Source organism: Arvicola amphibius, chromosome 12 (assembly GCF_903992535.2).
Source record: "Arvicola amphibius chromosome 12, mArvAmp1.2, whole genome shotgun sequence".
Lineage (NCBI taxonomy): Eukaryota > Metazoa > Chordata > Mammalia > Rodentia > Cricetidae > Arvicola > Arvicola amphibius.
The window spans coordinates 163,354,276-163,372,486 of NC_052058.2; the positions used below are offsets into that span (position 1 = coordinate 163,354,276).

General features: G+C 49.6%; 1 protein-coding gene across 5 annotated transcripts in view; it reads left to right on the plus strand.

Annotated features, from left to right (window-relative positions):
- The window catches only part of Tenm4 (teneurin transmembrane protein 4), a 362,508-nt gene that overhangs the window by 134,623 nt on the left and 209,674 nt on the right, over nucleotides 1-18,211 (plus strand). The window contains exon 8 of one of the 5 annotated variants that reach the window (XM_038313740.1): nucleotides 12,734-12,768. The exons of the other annotated variants lie outside the window; for them this stretch is intronic. Coding sequence (XP_038169668.1) covers nucleotides 12,734-12,768 — 35 coding nt within the window. The remainder of the gene's footprint in view (nucleotides 1-12,733; nucleotides 12,769-18,211) is intronic. 5 annotated transcript variants of the gene reach the window in all.

Sequence of the window (18,211 nt, forward strand, 5' to 3'; positions counted from 1 at the left end):
GTGACATTAGTATGAAACTTGGTATTGGAGTTCGGCTCCTCTGACTTAGAACAACTTTTTCCTTGTGATTCTTTGTGAATGGAAGTGATCTGCACCCACAATTTTAGAAGTTACCTTTCTGCCAAAGGTTTACAATATAAAAGAAAAACTGCTTGACTGAGCCCTTCTCTCTCTTAGGTCTCTCTCCTTAGGGGCATTAGTTCTGATTCCTGTCGGTATTGTCCGTGTCCTCTGCCATTTACCCCTCTGTGTCTGTGAGATACACACCTTGCTGTTTCTGTGTTTATCAGCTGTAAACACTACCTGTCGATTCTGTACACGGAAGCCGATTCCCACACCACCTGCTCTCTCCTTTCTCCCACAATGCCTCATAATTAGCATAATTGCTTTTTGCTAATAAACAGCCATGAGTTTTTATAATCATGCTCGTGTGACATGTAGAGATTTTGGTTCTGGTTTTCATTGTCTTTCCCTTAAACCAAACCACACCTTCTCACGACCCATCCTTTCTCATATAGGCCTTCATTTTCTCTGAGTTGTTAACTGATATCTTTCTTTTTTGGGAAGTTCTCATGGTTTCAGTGTGACCAGGACAGGATGCTTAATGCAAGGGGTTGTTAACAGATGAGACCATAAAAGGAACCCAGATCTTAATGGGCCTTGAATGTCAGGCTGAGGGACTTGCACTTCAGGGTGATAAGGTACCAGGGAAAGGTTTCAGGCAGGGAAATGTCTTTCTGGAACATTCCTCTGATAGCTGTGTGAAAGCACCATATGGGAGCTCTCAGACTGACGTGGAGAGGCTGTGAAGGCGTCTGCATCGACATCTCCCCAGCACAACTGGTGCCATCTTAAAGAAACACCCACATCGGGGTGTCTGTTGAGCTGCTAACTGGCTCCGCCTCTCTCCGTGTACCAGCCTCACAGGGAGGCGATGTAAGGCACGGCAAAGATCCTAAGTGAGCACACTCAATTAGAATTTCTCAAGATCCTTCTGAAATTATCTGGTCACAAAATGGTCCATATAATGGGCAAAAAGAAAGCCATTTTTCTCCACTCCTATCTACCCCCCCCCCTTTCCTTTTTTAAAGTAAAAATAACTCAAGCATGAGTGGAGTGAGTTCATTCATTTCCCATCACCGTTAGAATTTATTTTCTACCCTGAAGTTCAGTCCTTAAGATGAAATCATACAATTTAGGTGGTACTTGTTTATAGGGGAAGATTGGACACTTTCAAGAGACCAACGTTAGTGTGAGAATTCAGATCCAAAAGGTTACTCAGATAGAAACCAGGGTTGCCAGTGGAAGTGATTTTTCTGTTGAGTTGGAGTCTCACTGTGTAGCTCAGGCTGGCCTTGAACTTGAGATCTGACAACTGCTCCCTCCCCAGTACGAGGACCGCAGACATGCTCCACCACGATTGTTTTTATTTTTGCAGACTCTCACCCTTGCCATCTTGGATTATTCCATGAATTTTGCAATTAGCATTCATTAAGAAGAAAGCCCTACTGTGGCGAGCGGTTGGGGAAGGTCCAGATTTCCAAGAGAGCAAACCTCTGACTACCTCTGCAGTGTGCACATGATTTAATTGGCTTCCCTAGTCCTTTAAATTCTGATAGTATAGCCATTCTTGCTTTTCATGCAAAAGATAGAATTTTATTTTTAATAAAGATTACTATTGCTTTTCCCTGTAGTTGGGAAATTTAGCTCATTATCCAACTTAGCACCAGGAAATTCAGTGGCAGAAGCTATCCATCGGGTCCAGAAGTTGACCATCATGGTTCCTGTCAGTGACCCAGCCCGTGCGTGTAGCTGGCACCGTCCAAGCCTCTTTCAGAATTACTTTCTTTGGTCTCCATTGCTATCTTATGAAGTGTGATTACTCAGCCTCATTTTCCAGTCAGGGAGCGAAAATGAGGCTTGCTGAAGGTGTAATGTGGGTAAGAGGCAAGATTTGGATTTTAGATGAAGCCGATCTAACTTTGTCGGTTGAGATACTTTTAGGGGTAACTCACATCAACAGCGCCAAGTAGCGGGGTGTGCTGTTTTACACAAACGGAAGCCCAGAGATCGGGTGGGTGAGGGTTAGTTTCTCAGGAGAGGGATGGAATTGTGAAGGAGCCCTGGCTTTCCTAGATCTAGTCAAGCTGACTCCGCTCGTATCTGGAAGACGGCTGTTAGTTGCAGTACAGACCATTTGATGGTCAGGAAAGACTGGCTTCATGGTTATTGATGTTAAAAACAAAGAGGATTTTCAAGAAACCACCTTTGAGTCTCATTGTCCCAAACTAGGTCACAAGCTCATTTCTGAACCATTCATTGACCCAGGAGAAGGAGCCACCTCTCTGTCTCTCAGACACCTTCAGCAGTGGTCACTCCTCTGTCAAAGGGCGGAATGGAAGCCAGAGGGCAAAGCTCTTTTTGCATCTTCAGAAGTGCCCACATAATTTATGGAGCCCAGTGTGCCATGGAAGTGTAGTGACCTTTATTCAAAATTTATTGGAAGAATTTCAAGATGGTAGCAGAATATGAAATAAAGAATGAGGCCGTCTGATTGTACAGCCTTCAGGGGACCGGAAAGGTAACATACTGGCCTGGTCCACATGCTGCACAGTGTTTGACGCTGAACCTCTACCTTCTGTTTGAGAGGAAACCCTTTTGTCTGTTATCATGTTCTCTGTGGTTCGTCCATCGCACGACAAACAGTAGGGGCTGGGGGAACGAGGCGATACAGGCTCCGCTGAGCTGTTTCCTGAAGTCTGAGGAAATCTGACAAGGATGCTGATGATATTGTCCTGATTCTGAGGTCACCCCAAACTTCCCCATCGCCCCTGTGAGCCTCCTAGCGCAGGTTTTGTATTTTGAGCTTGCGACATTTTAACTTAGTTTCTGATTTTGGTCTTTTGGGATCTAATGCCCACTGGAGACTACCATCGCTGTGGGGCAATGCTACTTCTGGGCTGTGATCACACCTTTGATGCGGGCGGCCAGGACAGCCACACTGTCACATGGTTTGACTTTTTGTCTGTATCCACCACGCTGTGAGCTTCCTTTTCAAGGTGGTGACTGGCCTTCAGAAGGGATGTTCAGAAGTAGCCGTCACACCGTGCGTGTTCTTTTCTGACTTGGGAAACTGGTCCTTGGTTAGTGAGTGACGGCTGTGGCGGCTTTTGTCTCACACTGAGAACCGTGTGGACTCTAGGGAGAGCCAGAGATGTAAAGAAATGTTTTGACAAGATGGCCTAGTTGGAGACACCGGACCAAAACACAGGAAGAGTTGAGTAACAAGAACTGTCACCGTAAAGACGTCAGGCGGGCAATGCTTAATTAAATTAATTGCCTCCGAGTGGTGCAAACCGCATCCCCTCTATTTTCTGCCTGCCCGCCTATGCTTGCCCTGTCCCTGCTTATTATACATTATCCTTGTCATTTAGGGATGTCCATCTTCAAGGCCTCGGGAGATTGCCTCTGAGACCGTGGACAAGACATCCCGCAGAGTGCCTGCGGCGTGCTGCCATCCGGTAGTTGTTTATTGCTCCTTCTAGGTCCCCTCTTCAAATTTGGCAAGAGAATACCAGTCCTTTCCAGTCCTAACACTGGCCATGCAGTGTACCCGGGATCTTACTGATCTCCGTACTGCCTTCAGTTAGGGCTCATTGCCCCGAGCCTAGCCCCCGAGGAGAGCTTGATATCTTAGTGAGCCCTCTTTCTCTCTACACCCCTCACCTGGCCCATAGTAGGTGCCAGTGTCTGAGTTGTCCTCTACCTTGAGGTCAGAGGAGGGGAAAGGTCTGTGTATGTGGAGGCGCCAGGGGTTCCCATAATCCTCAGTAAGTCTGAGATCCCACCTGAAAGATGCAGCATGCATTATCAGGGTGGACCAAAGCCAGGGCTAGGACGTTTTGAGCTGTCAACCTCACTCCATGCTCCCCAGAGCTACCGCCTCTCTTCTTGCCTCAGCCTTCCTCCTTCAATTACCAGGTTACCCCATCCGTCTGCTGGGAGAACAGAGTTCTCTGGGAACCTGCCTGCATTGCTTTCCTGTGCTGATGACAGCCCAGCACAGATGGGGCTCAGGCAAGGCAAATACGGAGGGCCAGAGAAGATGCGTCTGTAATTCTAGCACAGACCTCTAGTGTGTGCAAAGGGGGCGGGCAGACAATCTTCACAGAGACTCTGACATTTAGAAACTGTCCTCAGTGCCACATTGGTGTCCTCGAGAGCGAGGAACAGAGATGTTATTTCTGAAGTTCCTTCAGGCACAGTTCCCACGTGTCTGGACATGCTTGTTCCTCTGGAGCCTTCCCTGGCCAGACCTCAGGTCCTACAGAGCCACAACCAAGATGACCCTGGGCCTCCCGACCATCTCTTTCTATGCCTCTGAATGCAAGGCTTACAAGCCATGCCCATTGTATTCTGTCAGTCAATCCTCGCAAAACTAGCTGTCTCCAGCTTTACTGGGCTGCCAAAGAGAGTGGGGAGAAGAGGGAGAAAGTGCCTGGCCCTGCAGGATTAAGCTAGTACTGAGTTTGAACTGACCACCTCCTAGCCAGCCTGGGGCTTACCATTCCTTTGAATTTCCTTCTGTGTGAAATGAGGGGGATGGTATTAGTCTTCACGGTGCAACGCCATGGCATGGAAAACACCATCGTAAAACCTTAAACACAGTGCCTGCCTGGCACACAGGAGGCTCAGTGATTGCTCCTGAGAAAATGGGGCCGCACCCAGAGGTGCTCCCTGGGTGACTTGACCCAAGGAAGGGTTCTGAGAACATACACAGCCTCCAACAGCTTTTCCCTATTTGGAAGGCCTCTGCCCAATTTGCACGGGCAGTTAAGAGAATGGAGACATTCAAAGGGGTCTGGTCATATTTTGTTTGATGTCTTCCTTTCTGGGGTGATGCCTAATATGTATCAGATGGCTGGATTTGCCTAATTTTAGTCATTAGATTAAGGAGGGATGAGGTAGTTTGTCCTCAGGGATAAAAATAAAAAAAAAAATCAATGGGAGTAAGTGTGATTAGTAACAGCGCTCCTGTGTTATACAGCGGGAGCCAAGGCAGAGAAGAAAACTGCAGACCTCAAAATCCCAGGGGGGACGAGGGAGGGGCTCACGGGGATGTGCCCTCCACTGAAGGGTCATTAAAGGCGGTTGATGGCAGCTGGCAGGAGGGAGCGTCGTTTTTCTTTGGGACAGTAGCCACTGGTAGGTGGTCAGTGTACCAGCGGGTGGCTCCATACCTGCGCACATTCAAGCGTCCTCTGGTTAGACGTGGAGAGGTATAAACGCAACAATTGAAAACAGCGTGAGGTTGGGTGGACGAGAAGAATTGGGTGAGAGGAGCGAGGGGGTGGGGAAGATGGAATTTTACACCGTAGACATGTGTGAAATCCTCAGAGTAAATTAAAAAAAATTGCATGATTTTAAAAGCACAGACCATGTCACCATGACCCACAGACTGTCCTGGCCCGTCTACAAGCCCAGAAGCACAGTTCTGGTTCTGTGAGGATCCTGCCCTGCCCACTGAAAAGCAGACTCCCACTTCTTACTCAGTATCCACAGGGCATTACAGGGCATTTGCTGTATGAAGTGAAAACGGACATACTTTCAGGATGTTTGCGGAATTTGCTTAAACGTTAGTGAAGTCTGAGACGGTCATTTCTGTTCGTTTATTCACCCACTGTGTGGCATGTATTGGCCTGGGTATAAGTGGGACTTATCTCAGGGGACCCCCAAATCAATAAGAGACCTTTACAGACAGAAGAATTGGTGTGTACCTGGGTAAGTGAAGGTCCTCGTGATCTCGGGATCATGGTCACAATGCATGAAGGACCTTCAGAGGGCAGAGCTGCATCTATCTGCAGCGTGAGGAAGGGCTTGGGTGTGTTGTTTCAGTGTCCGGGATGAGTTTCAATCTCGGAGTGAGGAGGAAGCAGGAAGACACCAGAGTCACATATCTCTGCCTGAATCAGACACCCGAGCCGAAAGGACGAGGGTGCTCATTGACCGCCTTATCCCACCCAGATTCACCGACGGGCAGTAGGGATGCTCCAGTCCAGAGGTAACTGAAGTGAGAGGAAATGGCATCAGGCAAAGACCCTCTGTACTAGCCACTTGAGGGGCAAAGGCGTGGTGGGCAGCATCTGCCCCATTTCCCCTCTCAGCCCATAAGGTCTTCGTGGTGCAGTCTGCAGACGCGCTGGGCACTTACGGGACCTCACAATCCCGCACTGATTCCTGCATCTTACGAATCATGCCGTCCAACAACAGTGTTATGAGCAGTGGCCATTTTACAGAAAGCCCCACCCAAAGTGGGCTCTTCATCCTACAGCAGCCCTGGCTGGATGTCAGAGCTTCTGATTAGTGGTGATCCGTGTGACAGTCAAAGCATGAGACATGAGGATCAGGAACACAGACTCCAAAGCTGGCCGCCTAGGTCTGGATCCTGTCTCCATCAGCAAATCTGGCTTTGGGCAACCTACAAAAACCTCTGCATCTTAGTTTCTTCAGCTACAAAATGGGACTCTTAGTAGCAATTGCCCCCACTGGGTTCTTGTGCAGATTGGAGTAACATGTATGTATCATCAGGTACTTCTCTCATGGCTGGCAGCCTAAGGTAGGAAGGATTTATCTGGATCATGGTTCCAAGGATGGGTCGGCCCACCGTGACATGGAAGGCATCAGTCCACCATTATATGGAAGGCATGGCCCTGTAAGCATCAGTCCGTGGCAAAGCAGCCTGTGATGTGACTGGTTCAGATCTTATCAAGCAGGAAGTGGGGAATCCAGAGACCACTATTGCCATCCAGGCCAGCCCCCAGAGATACACTTTTGCTAAAGAGGCCACAGCCTCAAAGGATTCTCCACCTCCCAGAATAGTCGTGCCAGCTAAGAGCCAAGCATTCAGCTACGTCCCAGTGGAATCTCTGTCCCCTCGGACTCCTCACGGGCAGTCTTTACTGTCCACGCTTCCATATCAGCGTTCTGGTCTTCTGACCCCCGACCCCGCTCCGGCCTAGAAGCTCTGCACACAGCATTCTCCAGGATCTCAAGCCCACAACTACAGAGCCTTTCACATTCCGCAGGCCAGTCCAGGGTCCAGGAACGCCATGGTCAGGTGTCCTCCGTGAACCCACTCTTGGTCCCAGCTTTCCGTCTTAGTTACTCTTCTTGTTGCTATGACAACGTACCCAACAGAGGCAACTCAAGGAGAGGGATGGATTTCGCTCGTGGTCTCAGAAGACATCAGACCCTTAACAGGGACGGTATGGCATCCGGAGTGGATTAGGTCCTCAGTGACATGAGCTTGCAGCATGGCTTGTTCACAGCTTGGTAGATCAGGAAGCAGAAGCTTAAAGGTGGACCAGAAAGAGTCAGCACTTTCAAAGCCCACCGCACAGATCCACCTCTGCTAATGTCACAGCCCCCAAGATTCGGCCTCCTCCAACAGCTGAGCCCTCCGCACACATGAGCTCCTGGGGACCATTCATGTCCAGACCATAACAACAGGCGTGAAACAAAGGAAGCCGCCGGATTCCAAATTTGCTCCTTTCCTCTCATCTCATAACAAAAAGAAAAAAGAGAGAAGAGAATGGCGTTCAGGTGCAAACAAAGGCTGAGGGCCAAGCCCGCAGCCCGCTGGTGCCCCTGATTTCCCAGGACGCCAGGGCCACGTAGCCGTGCCGCCTCCTCGGTGTCTGTCTTGGTGCCGGCTACAGATGTCGACAGGAGCATTTTCCTAGGACACCCTGGGCACTTTAAATTAGGCAGAGCTCTCATCACTGCGGCTGTGAATATAACTGTTTGACTAAGGTTCTGTGCTGCCTGCATTATTTGTTTCGCAAACCTGAGCCGGGCTGATTGGATTTCTTCCCCTTCCTTTTTTTTTTTTTTAACATAAGTAGATTGTGAAATTGGAAAAATAAAATATTCCACAGCTGAAAGAATAGAATCCGCTTGGGGAATGAGCCCAGGTGTACGCCTTCTGCATGGAATTCAAGTTCATGGCACCAGGAACCTTGCTGACTTGGGAAACAGAGGCCGGAAAGAGACTTGTGGTGTGGCCAGTGTGTATAGCAGGGAAGATGAGATTTGTACCTGAGGCCGCTGGAGGTAAAGTCACAATGCTCACGTGCCCCGCCATCCTGTTCTGGCTTCTCATACCTTTCTAGCCAATCTGTCACCTTCATCAAGATGTGCCAGGGTGAAACAGTCCAGAATGCTATGGCTGTCAAAGGGCAAAGAACCTCCAATCACTCCCCGGGAGGGTGTCTACCAGAGAGCACTCTCAAATACAAACAGCAGCATCAGCAGGGTCCCTCCTGATAGCCAGGTGACATGAACAGAAGGGTTACCTGTGGGAAGTGTGCCGTGGCCCTCGCCAGGACAGGCAGGTGAAGCTAAAGACGTGTGGCAGTCCTGTCTTTGCACCGAGTAGCAATGGTGCAAGAGCGGATTGTGCCTCAGTTTCCCCTTCTGGAATACAGTGACAGATGTAGCTAAACTAGAGGACAAGGGCTATGGGCCATGTGTTTCCTTAGCTCTTTCTGTGGACGCTGGACTGGAATCTCTGTATTTCATACTAGGAAGGGATACGCAAGATGAGTTCCATCACGTGTGTGAGTCTACGCTGTGTCAGTTTCAGGCCACCCTCCTAACACAGAGCCATGTTTCCCTCCTACTGCCTCAGAGACACTTGGCACCGAAGACACTTAACAGAAAAAGCACCCCTCTTTCTTCCGACGCTTGGAGGCCATCATAGGTATGAGTAATACATTTCTGTGGCCGTCGGACAGTCAGGCACTTGACAGAGGGCTACGAGAGGACGATAATGTGTCCTGTTTCCAGTATGACCAGGCTTTGGATGTCAACAACTAGAACACCCGCCTCCAATCTCCGGGATGCGTATCAGAAAGAAAGCCCAGCTGTGGTGGCGTACAGAGTGATAGCAAGCACCACCCTGGTCAGGGTAATTAGCTGATGCCTTTGGCTTCTTCTCCCATCAAGAAGTGTGTTAGGATCTGGAGAAGAAAGGTGCCCATCACATGAGCAGGATGCCACCATGCTGTATTGAGACTTGACAGGGTTGGATGCTACAGTGTTTGGGATTCACAGGTTTCACATTCAGCTCTGTAAAGTCTGGGGTGGCCGCTGGGTGGCTTCTGAAGTCAGGCTTGAGAGTCTGTGTGCATGGTCACTGGGTTAGCCACCAAACCACACAGAACTCCAGGTTCCCAATCCTGAAAACACAAAAAACATCCATTTCTTGGTGGTGTTCCTGTTATACCATGACTCTCCTTTTGTGGGTCCACGACACCACAGGCTTCTGCACCCAAGCACTGTTGCCGGCTGTTGAGAAACACAGAGGGTTTTAGGTATTCCAGGAACGCCGATGCTTTCTTTACACTCAGCCTGACCGTCTTCAAACTGCACAGGGAGCACAGCTGACAACCGAGGTGGCTGTAAATGCTATATGTTTTCATCAGCAGGTAGGATGGTATAAACGGAGAATTAAGGCTTGGCTGTCCGAGCTCCTGAAGGGAACACCTGTGCCATGGAAACAGACCCCAGTGCGGAAGGTCAGGGCAGTTTATCGGGTCATTTTCCTAATGCTCTTTACCCAGAGAGCATCCTCAGGAGGAATAATCGCCTGCATCATGTTATTCGTCTCTCCCTGCCCTTTATTTCCATCAGTAAATGCTGAACAAATAGCCTTATCTTGTGATAGACGCCGGCACACCTAGGTGACAGCAACTGGTTGACCGGAAGGGCACAAGAACCCAGAACAGGCTCATGGGGTGTGTAGTTGCCATGGTTAAGGCAGAACAGCTTCCGGTTCAAATCTCTTACATCCTGCCCTCCTCACAAGTGTTTAGTGAGCCACCTTCCGTCAAACTCTCTGTTCCAGTGGGCTCTAAGACTCTGGGGATGACTTAGTGAGTTATGGAGTCTTAAGAACCTGAAGGATGAGCCTCCACGTCAAAGGAGGGAGAAGGGAGTCACAGAAGACTTGGAAGGGGCAGCTTCTAACTGGAGTCGATGTGATAATGCAGGTGACGTGGCCTTCCCATCAGAGCAGTACATGCAAAGCTGTGACTAGAACAGCTGCTTGAGGGGTCTCAGATGGACTCGACCATGGAACCTTTCCTAGAAGGCTTCTTGTTCTTCTCTGGCCTGGTCTGGATTTATCCCTGTTGAAGTCTCCATGGAGACAATTCACTCCCCTCTCGAGCTCAGTCTGTTTGAGGGCAGCAGGAGTGCCCATCTGCTGTCTTCTTTCCACGACATTCCCTAAGAGGAGCGAAGGTACGTCACTAGGACTCAAACTGTCAGAGCCTGGCGAGACTACCAGAGAACCTCTGCTGAAAAGAGGAATCCCATTTTCCTCATGCACAAATTGAGGCCCATCCAAAGTCATGAGTGAGTTAGTAGCCATACTGAGAAGTTCTTTAGTCTAGAAGTCTGCCACCTGGGGTATAACTGGGCATTTAACTTCCTGGCATGTAGGCTGTATGAACAAATCCATGAGGCTTGGAAAACTAGTCCTAAGTTCTTAGCAGGCTTCTAGACATGCTCACACTGTCTTTAAGCTCTTCCTTTTCCAGGCTGACAGGATTGGTTCTCCTCCTGTTCTCTGGGACCATTTCATACCTCAGGAAGTCAGGGAAGCACTGATTAGCCCAGCAGAGGGTCACCCTCCAGTGTTTGAGAGTGTTTGAGATGATCCTGTCTGGGAGCCTCCCCTCGGTCCTCTCTACCTATCGCATAGACTGACAGTAGACCGCACTCGTTCTTGGTGCTCTGCGCTCCACGGGCTGTGTATCTGTTCCAACACACCCTCCTGCATGGCACTCTTTCGTGGAAGCACGCACGCACACACACACACACAGACACACACACACACACACACACACACACGCACGCACACACTCCCTCCTGTCTTACCTATCAACTGCGGCCTTTGTTGATTCAGGCCTTGGCCTGACTGTTTACGGGACAGACCATTTCTGAAAAGGCTGCAAAGTTGACAGCGAGAGGAAGGGACAGCTCGCCTAACAGCCAGAAAGCTCTCCCAGAACAAACTCAGCCTTGAGGTAGACGTAGATTTAAGTCGAAGGAATGCGTGCACCCAGAAATGACAGTCCACCGCCATTGCTTCTGGCTTCAGCTGGCCTTTTCCAACAAATCTATGACAGTTTTGCTGCAGAAACCCTGCCCAGCTGGCCTCTGTTGATAGCAGTGCTCACAAATCCAGAGTGGAGCCTGCAAGAGGCATAGAAGCAGGAAGCAGGGGGTGGAGGGAGAGAGGAAGCAACCTGTTGTTCTCTTTCACCTTATTTGATACCTGGCCAATACAGTATATCCCATGCACAGCATGCTGGGAGTATCTTTTGCAACCAGATGTTCATGAGCAAATTATCACAGGTTCACCCGAGACCCAGGATCCAGTCTTGCATTCTAGAATTAGAGACACCTCCCTCTACCATCTCCCCCCACCTCCTTCCCCTGTTTGTCAGTGCAGGAAACTGGAACTCGGGTGCATGAGGTGCCTCACTGAAGGTCACAGCGCAGATTAGCTGCTGACAGGGACAATCACAAGGGCCATGTGTAGGTGTCTATCTGCTGTGATCTAATCATACTGTCCTGATGGCAGCCCAGTCAAGTTAGCCACACACCACACCTAGAAAAGATGGACTTTGATGAGTTTGCTCTGTTTGTGAATTTTAGTGACTGGGGTGGAGGGCAGTGCCAGTTGTCTCTCTCTGATAGTCTCGGAACACTGCTATGTTCTCTTTGCTTGCGTACAGAGAGCAGGGTCCTCCACCCAGCCCCATCCTGGGTCCTGATCCAGCAGGGATCCATTGCTGGACAGAAGCTACAGGTTCATTTAATGGCCTGAGGGTTCCGTCTCCTTATTATGACTACCATTGACTTTGAAAATCCAGAAGTCAGAGTGAGTCCCCTGAATACCCTTAAAGCCACCACCAGGCTCCAGACATGTCTTCCTGTGACCTCTGCTTTAGGCAGCCAGGTCCCCTCCCCCCACACCATCCTGGGTCTGCTTCAGCCCCGCCAGCCTTTGCTCACAACAGTCATCTGCCTGGATACCTTCTCCCTCCCAGTTACACGCCTCAGCCTTTCTCCAGTGTAGCCCGCAGCCCCAGCCCGTGCTCTTCCTAGAGGTGTCTGAGATAACTGCGTCTACATGCTCTGTAAGCTGGAGAAATGTCACTGTTGCTGGGGCCTGTGACCTGAGTGGGTTGCACTGGGCGGGGGGCAGAGGGGGCGTCCTCCAGTCTGCTGTCCTGCCTCAAGCATTCTCCAGGTCTCACAGTGAGCCAAACGTATTGGAATTCAGCTCAAGGATCAGGGGATCTCAGGCGTGCTGTCTTCAAGGGTCAGAGAAGGGCAGAGGACAATCTAGAGCTCAGGGTGGAGCAAGCAGTAAAGTAGCTGTCGACCCTCCCAGTGCCGCCCAGCGCACGTCCCAAGGATGGGCTCACCAGTCAGCTTTCCTAACTGTGTTCTGCCAGGGCAGCTGCTCGGACTCCGAGAAGCACCCCTTCCTCATTTGCGGCCCCCTCGTAGGAGTCTCTGTATCAGGCAGTGGTGGAACTTTGGCACGTGCTGCCCCACCATTCAGACCTGAACGATGCCGAGCATTGCCACAGTCTGGGTTTTTGCTCTGCTTCCCATAAATGAGAAAGTAAAGCAGCCGTCTTGCAACCTCCAGTCTGTGATACTCCCTGCAAGGGAAGTTCTTCAGGAGCTGCCCCCCTCCAGGGCCTGTCCCTCTCTCTAAGTCCATCTAGTGTGTCAGACTAGCTACGACTGAGAATTCCCCTCCGCTGGCCACTGGAGTGACCTTGGTGAAAGTGAGCGGCAAGCGTTTCACACGGGGAGAAAGTGAACGAAGGGAAACCATGCCCCAGAGATCTACCCCTCACCTCCTGTTCACACCAGGGCTCGGTTTTAGATCGGGGTCCATGGCAGTTCTCTCTGACCCTTGTTTGGAACCCTACAGTTTGCCATTTACTGCCAGGTACCTTTGCCAGGTGACAGAAGGTAGAGCGCAAGTTAAATACACCGATGTGGCAGCACAGCTTAAAGAAGGCTGAGCTGAGCTTAGCAGCGGGGCCGTCAGATGCCGCTGCGGGCTGCGCTGATGAAGAGCTCCCCGGCCTCTCTAAATTGGTCCTGCAGGCCAAGGCTCATTAGCTGAGGTCTCAGCGCCTCTACATCACCACCCCAAGCTAGTGGTGGTCAATGGCATTTTAATGGAAGCCAAATAATTCTTTCTGTTGGCATGCTCGGGCAACTGGAGTTTTTTGTGTTTTATGATAATTAAATACCATCGTCTTTCATATCTGACGGTCTTCGGGGCCCGATTAATGACTGCGGTGCACACTGGGGTCATCATTAACTCAGATGCAAAGAGAGCCTTGGGCACCTACCTGTCTGCGGTTTGGCAGAGTTGGTGTGTGAGGGCACCTGGCCTGGAACCCTTTCTTGGAGCCATCTGATGTTCTTAGATTTTAGCACTTGAGCCCCGTGGCTGAGCCAAAGCTATGAAAGTTTATGCTGCTTTTCTCATGAGCGTGGCCTGCTCAACTGCAACTCATTTCCGAAGAAGGCACCTGCCACTGATCTGGGGCATGCTTGGTCCTCTGCCTCCCACCCCTGTCTCATCTTCCGCCAGTCTCAGTGCTAAAGTGGCCCCAGCACCAGCTCCCACCGTTCCAATGATGACCAGGTTTTCTAACCTCTTCCCTCCAGGCAGCCACCACCTCGGCCTGTCTCATTGTCCCTACCTCACCCACAACCACTGCCCCTCACAGCCACTCACACTGTTGACTGAGTGTGCCCCCAGCAGCCACGCTGGCTTCTAGCGCCGTGCACACTCATCATTTTTCTGCCTGGAGTGCCCCCCAAATGCAGGCTGTATTTCGCCCGTCCTGCAGTCTTCCTAGAGCCCAGGAGCTCGAGTCAAGCCTCCACCTCTGTGCCTCCAGGATGCTCCGGAGGGGCTGGAGTACAAGGTAACAAGGATGACTACCGTCATCGACAATTGGAAGGTACACCCTGTATGGCAGACATTGTTGGGTGTGCTTGGCCTGTCCTGGCTCACTTGACGAGCTTCAGTGAAGGATTTCACACGACAGACTTGGAGCCAATCTGCTGAAGTTCAAATTCTGGCTCCCTCCATCGCGTAAATGTGGGCAAGTTACTTGATCTTTCTGTGAAGAATAACAATAGCCTCTTCTTTTTGGAGCTGTTGCAGGGTTTCCTAAGTAAAGCCTTTAGCGTCTGTTACTTGGTAAGTCCTCAATACACATTTGTATGATGAGGCCATGCACATTTCTCTCAGCGGGTGCTGTCTAACTAGACTGAGCATTTCCAAGTTGATCATGCTTGTGAATCTTTATTTTCAACATACAAAAGACCACCATCTCTCCCCCTTTTATTGGCACCTTTGATGCATGCACATTTGCTAAGTAAGTAAGCAGCTGGAGGCTGGGAAAGTGGTGACTTGCCCTAATGTCACATGACTTGTCAGACCCAGGGCTGAAGCTGCAGCTGCTCTGCCAGACCCCTGGGCCCTGCTCTGTACTCTTCGTAACCAGCCACCCCTGCAACTGACGCTTGTCGGGGATGGGGTGCACATCTTCATCTGAGAACCCATCAGTCCCTGAACCAACCATGGGGACCTCCAGGGTCCACGGTGAGCCCAGGACAGACAGATTCGGTGTTTGCCCTGAGAAACTTGTCGAATGCATCCAACAGCCTTTCTCGTTGATAACCTGAAGCCCTAGGTCACTCACTCGAGGGACAGGGCCATCCGTTCCGGTTACTTCCTGATCTGTGTTGAGCTCCAGGCACTTTCCTGGCTCCCAGGAGCTAGTGGACTGGTCACAGCCAGATCCATCAGGCATAGTAGAAGGGCACTGCCCTTCTGCTGGGCATTTTCCTGTCCTCCCCCCCTCACTCCTTTTGCTTTAGAAGTTCAATACTAAAGACTCATTCCCATGGTAGCATCTAATGCTTTATGGGTTGGTGGTTCATTCATGTTCCTTTAGCATTGCTGTGGACTGGCGGCTACTGTTTGCAGGACTGGAATGTAGATCTATAACAGAGCATTTGCCAACACATGTGGGGCCTGGGGTTTAGCCTGCAGCACTGGAAAGTAAATAGTTACTATGTAGTTAAAATGCTGTACGCCAGGCACCATGCTGAGCACTGACATAAAGCATCTTATTCAAATCTCAAAACAACCATATACGGTGGCCATTGTCTCTAGAAAGAAATCTCCAGGAAACTATGACTCGAGAAGTTCAGCAACTTGTTAGACATCATAGATTCTTTTTTAAATTATACATTAAAATTTTTACATTTATTTATGGGGTACATGTGTATGAGCAATGAGCACACATATATGTGTGTGTCTAGACATGTGTGTGTGTACATTTATGCCACTGTGTGTATGCATGCATGTGTGCACACATGCTTGTGCCGTGGTGTGTGTGTATGTGCGCGCACACACATGCAGGCACATGCATCAAAACATGCATGGAAAGTCAGGAAACATCTTGCCGGTCCCACAGTCACAGCTTGTAAGTGGAAGAGACAGAACTTGAACTCAGAGCTGTGGGCCAGCAAGGCCCAGTCTCTTTCTGTGATCTGTTCCTCTGCTCAGCACTCACAGGGCACCGCCGTGGGATCTCGGGCTGGGGACAGTCAGCAGAGACACCGGTGCTCAGGATTTCCACACCTGTTAAATGAAAGATGATATTGGAGAACCATGGCAACCACAAACATTCACTTACTTATGTCTCAGTACAACCCAGGCTATCACAGATCATTCTGTGTAGCCCAGGTTGACTTCAGATTCCTATGAGACAATCCTCCTGTCTCAGCCTTCTTCTGGGATTATATGCATGAGTTACCAAATATACCCAGGGAGCTTTTAGAAGAACTGTAAGCTGTTTCTGGGAAAACAGACTGGCAAAACTTAGATACTCTAGTGGCCTTCACCGAAGGTGGTATTTGTAAACCAAAGTAGCTCATCTGTGGCCAGATGGACCCATCTGGGTGACTGCTGGATCTATAGGAAGAGAGTATGGATCGGAACTGCCACAGAATTTTACAGTGACCCAGAGCTTCTAAACAGTCCCTGCTCAGACACAGAGCAAACGCCTTGCTTTAGGCCAGCGTGTTCCAGCCCAGACACCACGCTCCTCTCTAAGGGCACTCCCACCACCTTTACCACGCTCCTCTTTAAGGGCACTCTCATTACCTTTGGCCTTAGACTACAATAATCTGTGTTAGATGCCAAGTCACGTTGGCTTAGAAGACAGAAGAAACGCTGTGGTTTCATAAGGACCCTTACGTTTTGATGTGGGGTTCCCCTCTGTGTGCTATGAATATGTTTTATTACCATTGGTTCATAAAGAAGCTGCTTTGACCTATAGCGGGGCAGAATATAGCCAGGCTGGAATATATATATATATATATATATATATATATATATATATATATATATATATACACATACATACATACGGGGGGGGGGCAGGGAAAGATGCCAGCCGCCAACCAGCAGAACCTTACAAGTAGGCTACAACCTCGTGGTGCTTCACAGATTAATAGAAGTGGGTTAAATTAAGAGTTAGCCGGGAATATACCTAAGCTATTAGCCAAGCAATGATGTAATTAATATAGTTTCTGTGTTGTTATTTGGGTCTGAGTAACCGGGAAACGGAAAAGCAGTCTCTGCCTACAACTTTTTCAGCCCTTAGCTTCCTCATCTGAAAAAGGGGGTAGGGGATGATCCCAGTAATTTCTTCAAGGGTTTATGAGCATTAGGAAAGCTAAAGATGTGAAAGCCCATAGTAGGTACTTAAATACATGGCAACCTTTGTTAATACCAGTGCACATAGTAGGTCCTTAAATACACAGCAACCTTTGTTAATACCAGTGTACACAGTAGGTCCTTAAATACACTGCAACCTTTGTTAATACCAGTGTACACAGTAGGTCCTTAAATACACTGCAACCTTTGTTAATACCAGTGTACACAGTAGGTCCTTAAATACACTGCAACCTTTGTTAATATCAGTGGACAGCCATGGCCTAGTGCAGTCACTCACTACCTCTCAGCTGTGGTGCCCTGCAGATAGAAAAGCCCCACTGAGGGTGGGTCATGCAGGCCAGAAGCTGGACTCATGCTGGATTCTGCCCAGGTTCTAGCTGCCTTGTTAAAACACTGCTTTCCTGGTGTGGGGGCACACGCCTTTAATCCCAGCCCTTGGGAGGCAGAAGCAGGTAGATCTGTGAGTTTGAGGACAACCTGGTTTACATAATACGGTGATTCTCAACCTTCTTGATGCTATGGCATTTTAATACAATTCCTCATGATGTGGTGACCCCCAGCCATAAAACTGTTTCATTGCTACTTCATAACTGTAATCTTACTACTGTTATGAATCATAATAATGTAAGTATGTCAGAATATGCAGGCTGTCTAATGTGTGACCTCTGTGAAAGGGTCATTCAACCCCCAAAGGGGTCATGACCCACAGGTTGAGAACTGTTGATGGTCCGTTCCAGGACGGCGAGAGCTGTGTAGGAGACCCTGACTCACACAAACAGACCAAAGCTGCTTGGGTAGAACTGGGCACAGCACACGGCCCCACCCTTGTTTTCTTCTCCATCAAGGCTGTTTGCTCAGCAGAAGAGTGGATGCTCTACCCACACAGGTCCTCCTGACTCTGGGTTCTCGCCCATCCCCTCAAGGAGCAACTGTGCTAGTTCTCCGCTAACCCAGGGCTTCAGTCTCTTCTGGGTAGAGTGGGCTCCATCCACAGCGGATGGGCTCTGGAAACCTGCCTTACCAGCAATGAAATTTCAGCCTCTCCTGACCTTTGAGGGTCATATGGCTGGCGTCGAACGTCACGGGGAAGTTGGTGGAAGAGGAGGCCAGGAGGCTGGAGTACGTCAGAGTCCAGAAGGTCTATAGGCCCGGCACACACTTCGCATCAAAGGTCACAGCTTGGGATGTGTCCCCTTCGGGTGAACGATCATTTTCCTCTTGCCATAGAAGGTAGCTTAAGAAACAGAGAGACATCTTCCCTTAGCGGATTTCCTTCCTGTTGACGGCCAAGGTTGTTAGCATTGGAGCACTGTCATCTCAGCCCCAAATGCACTTCCCATT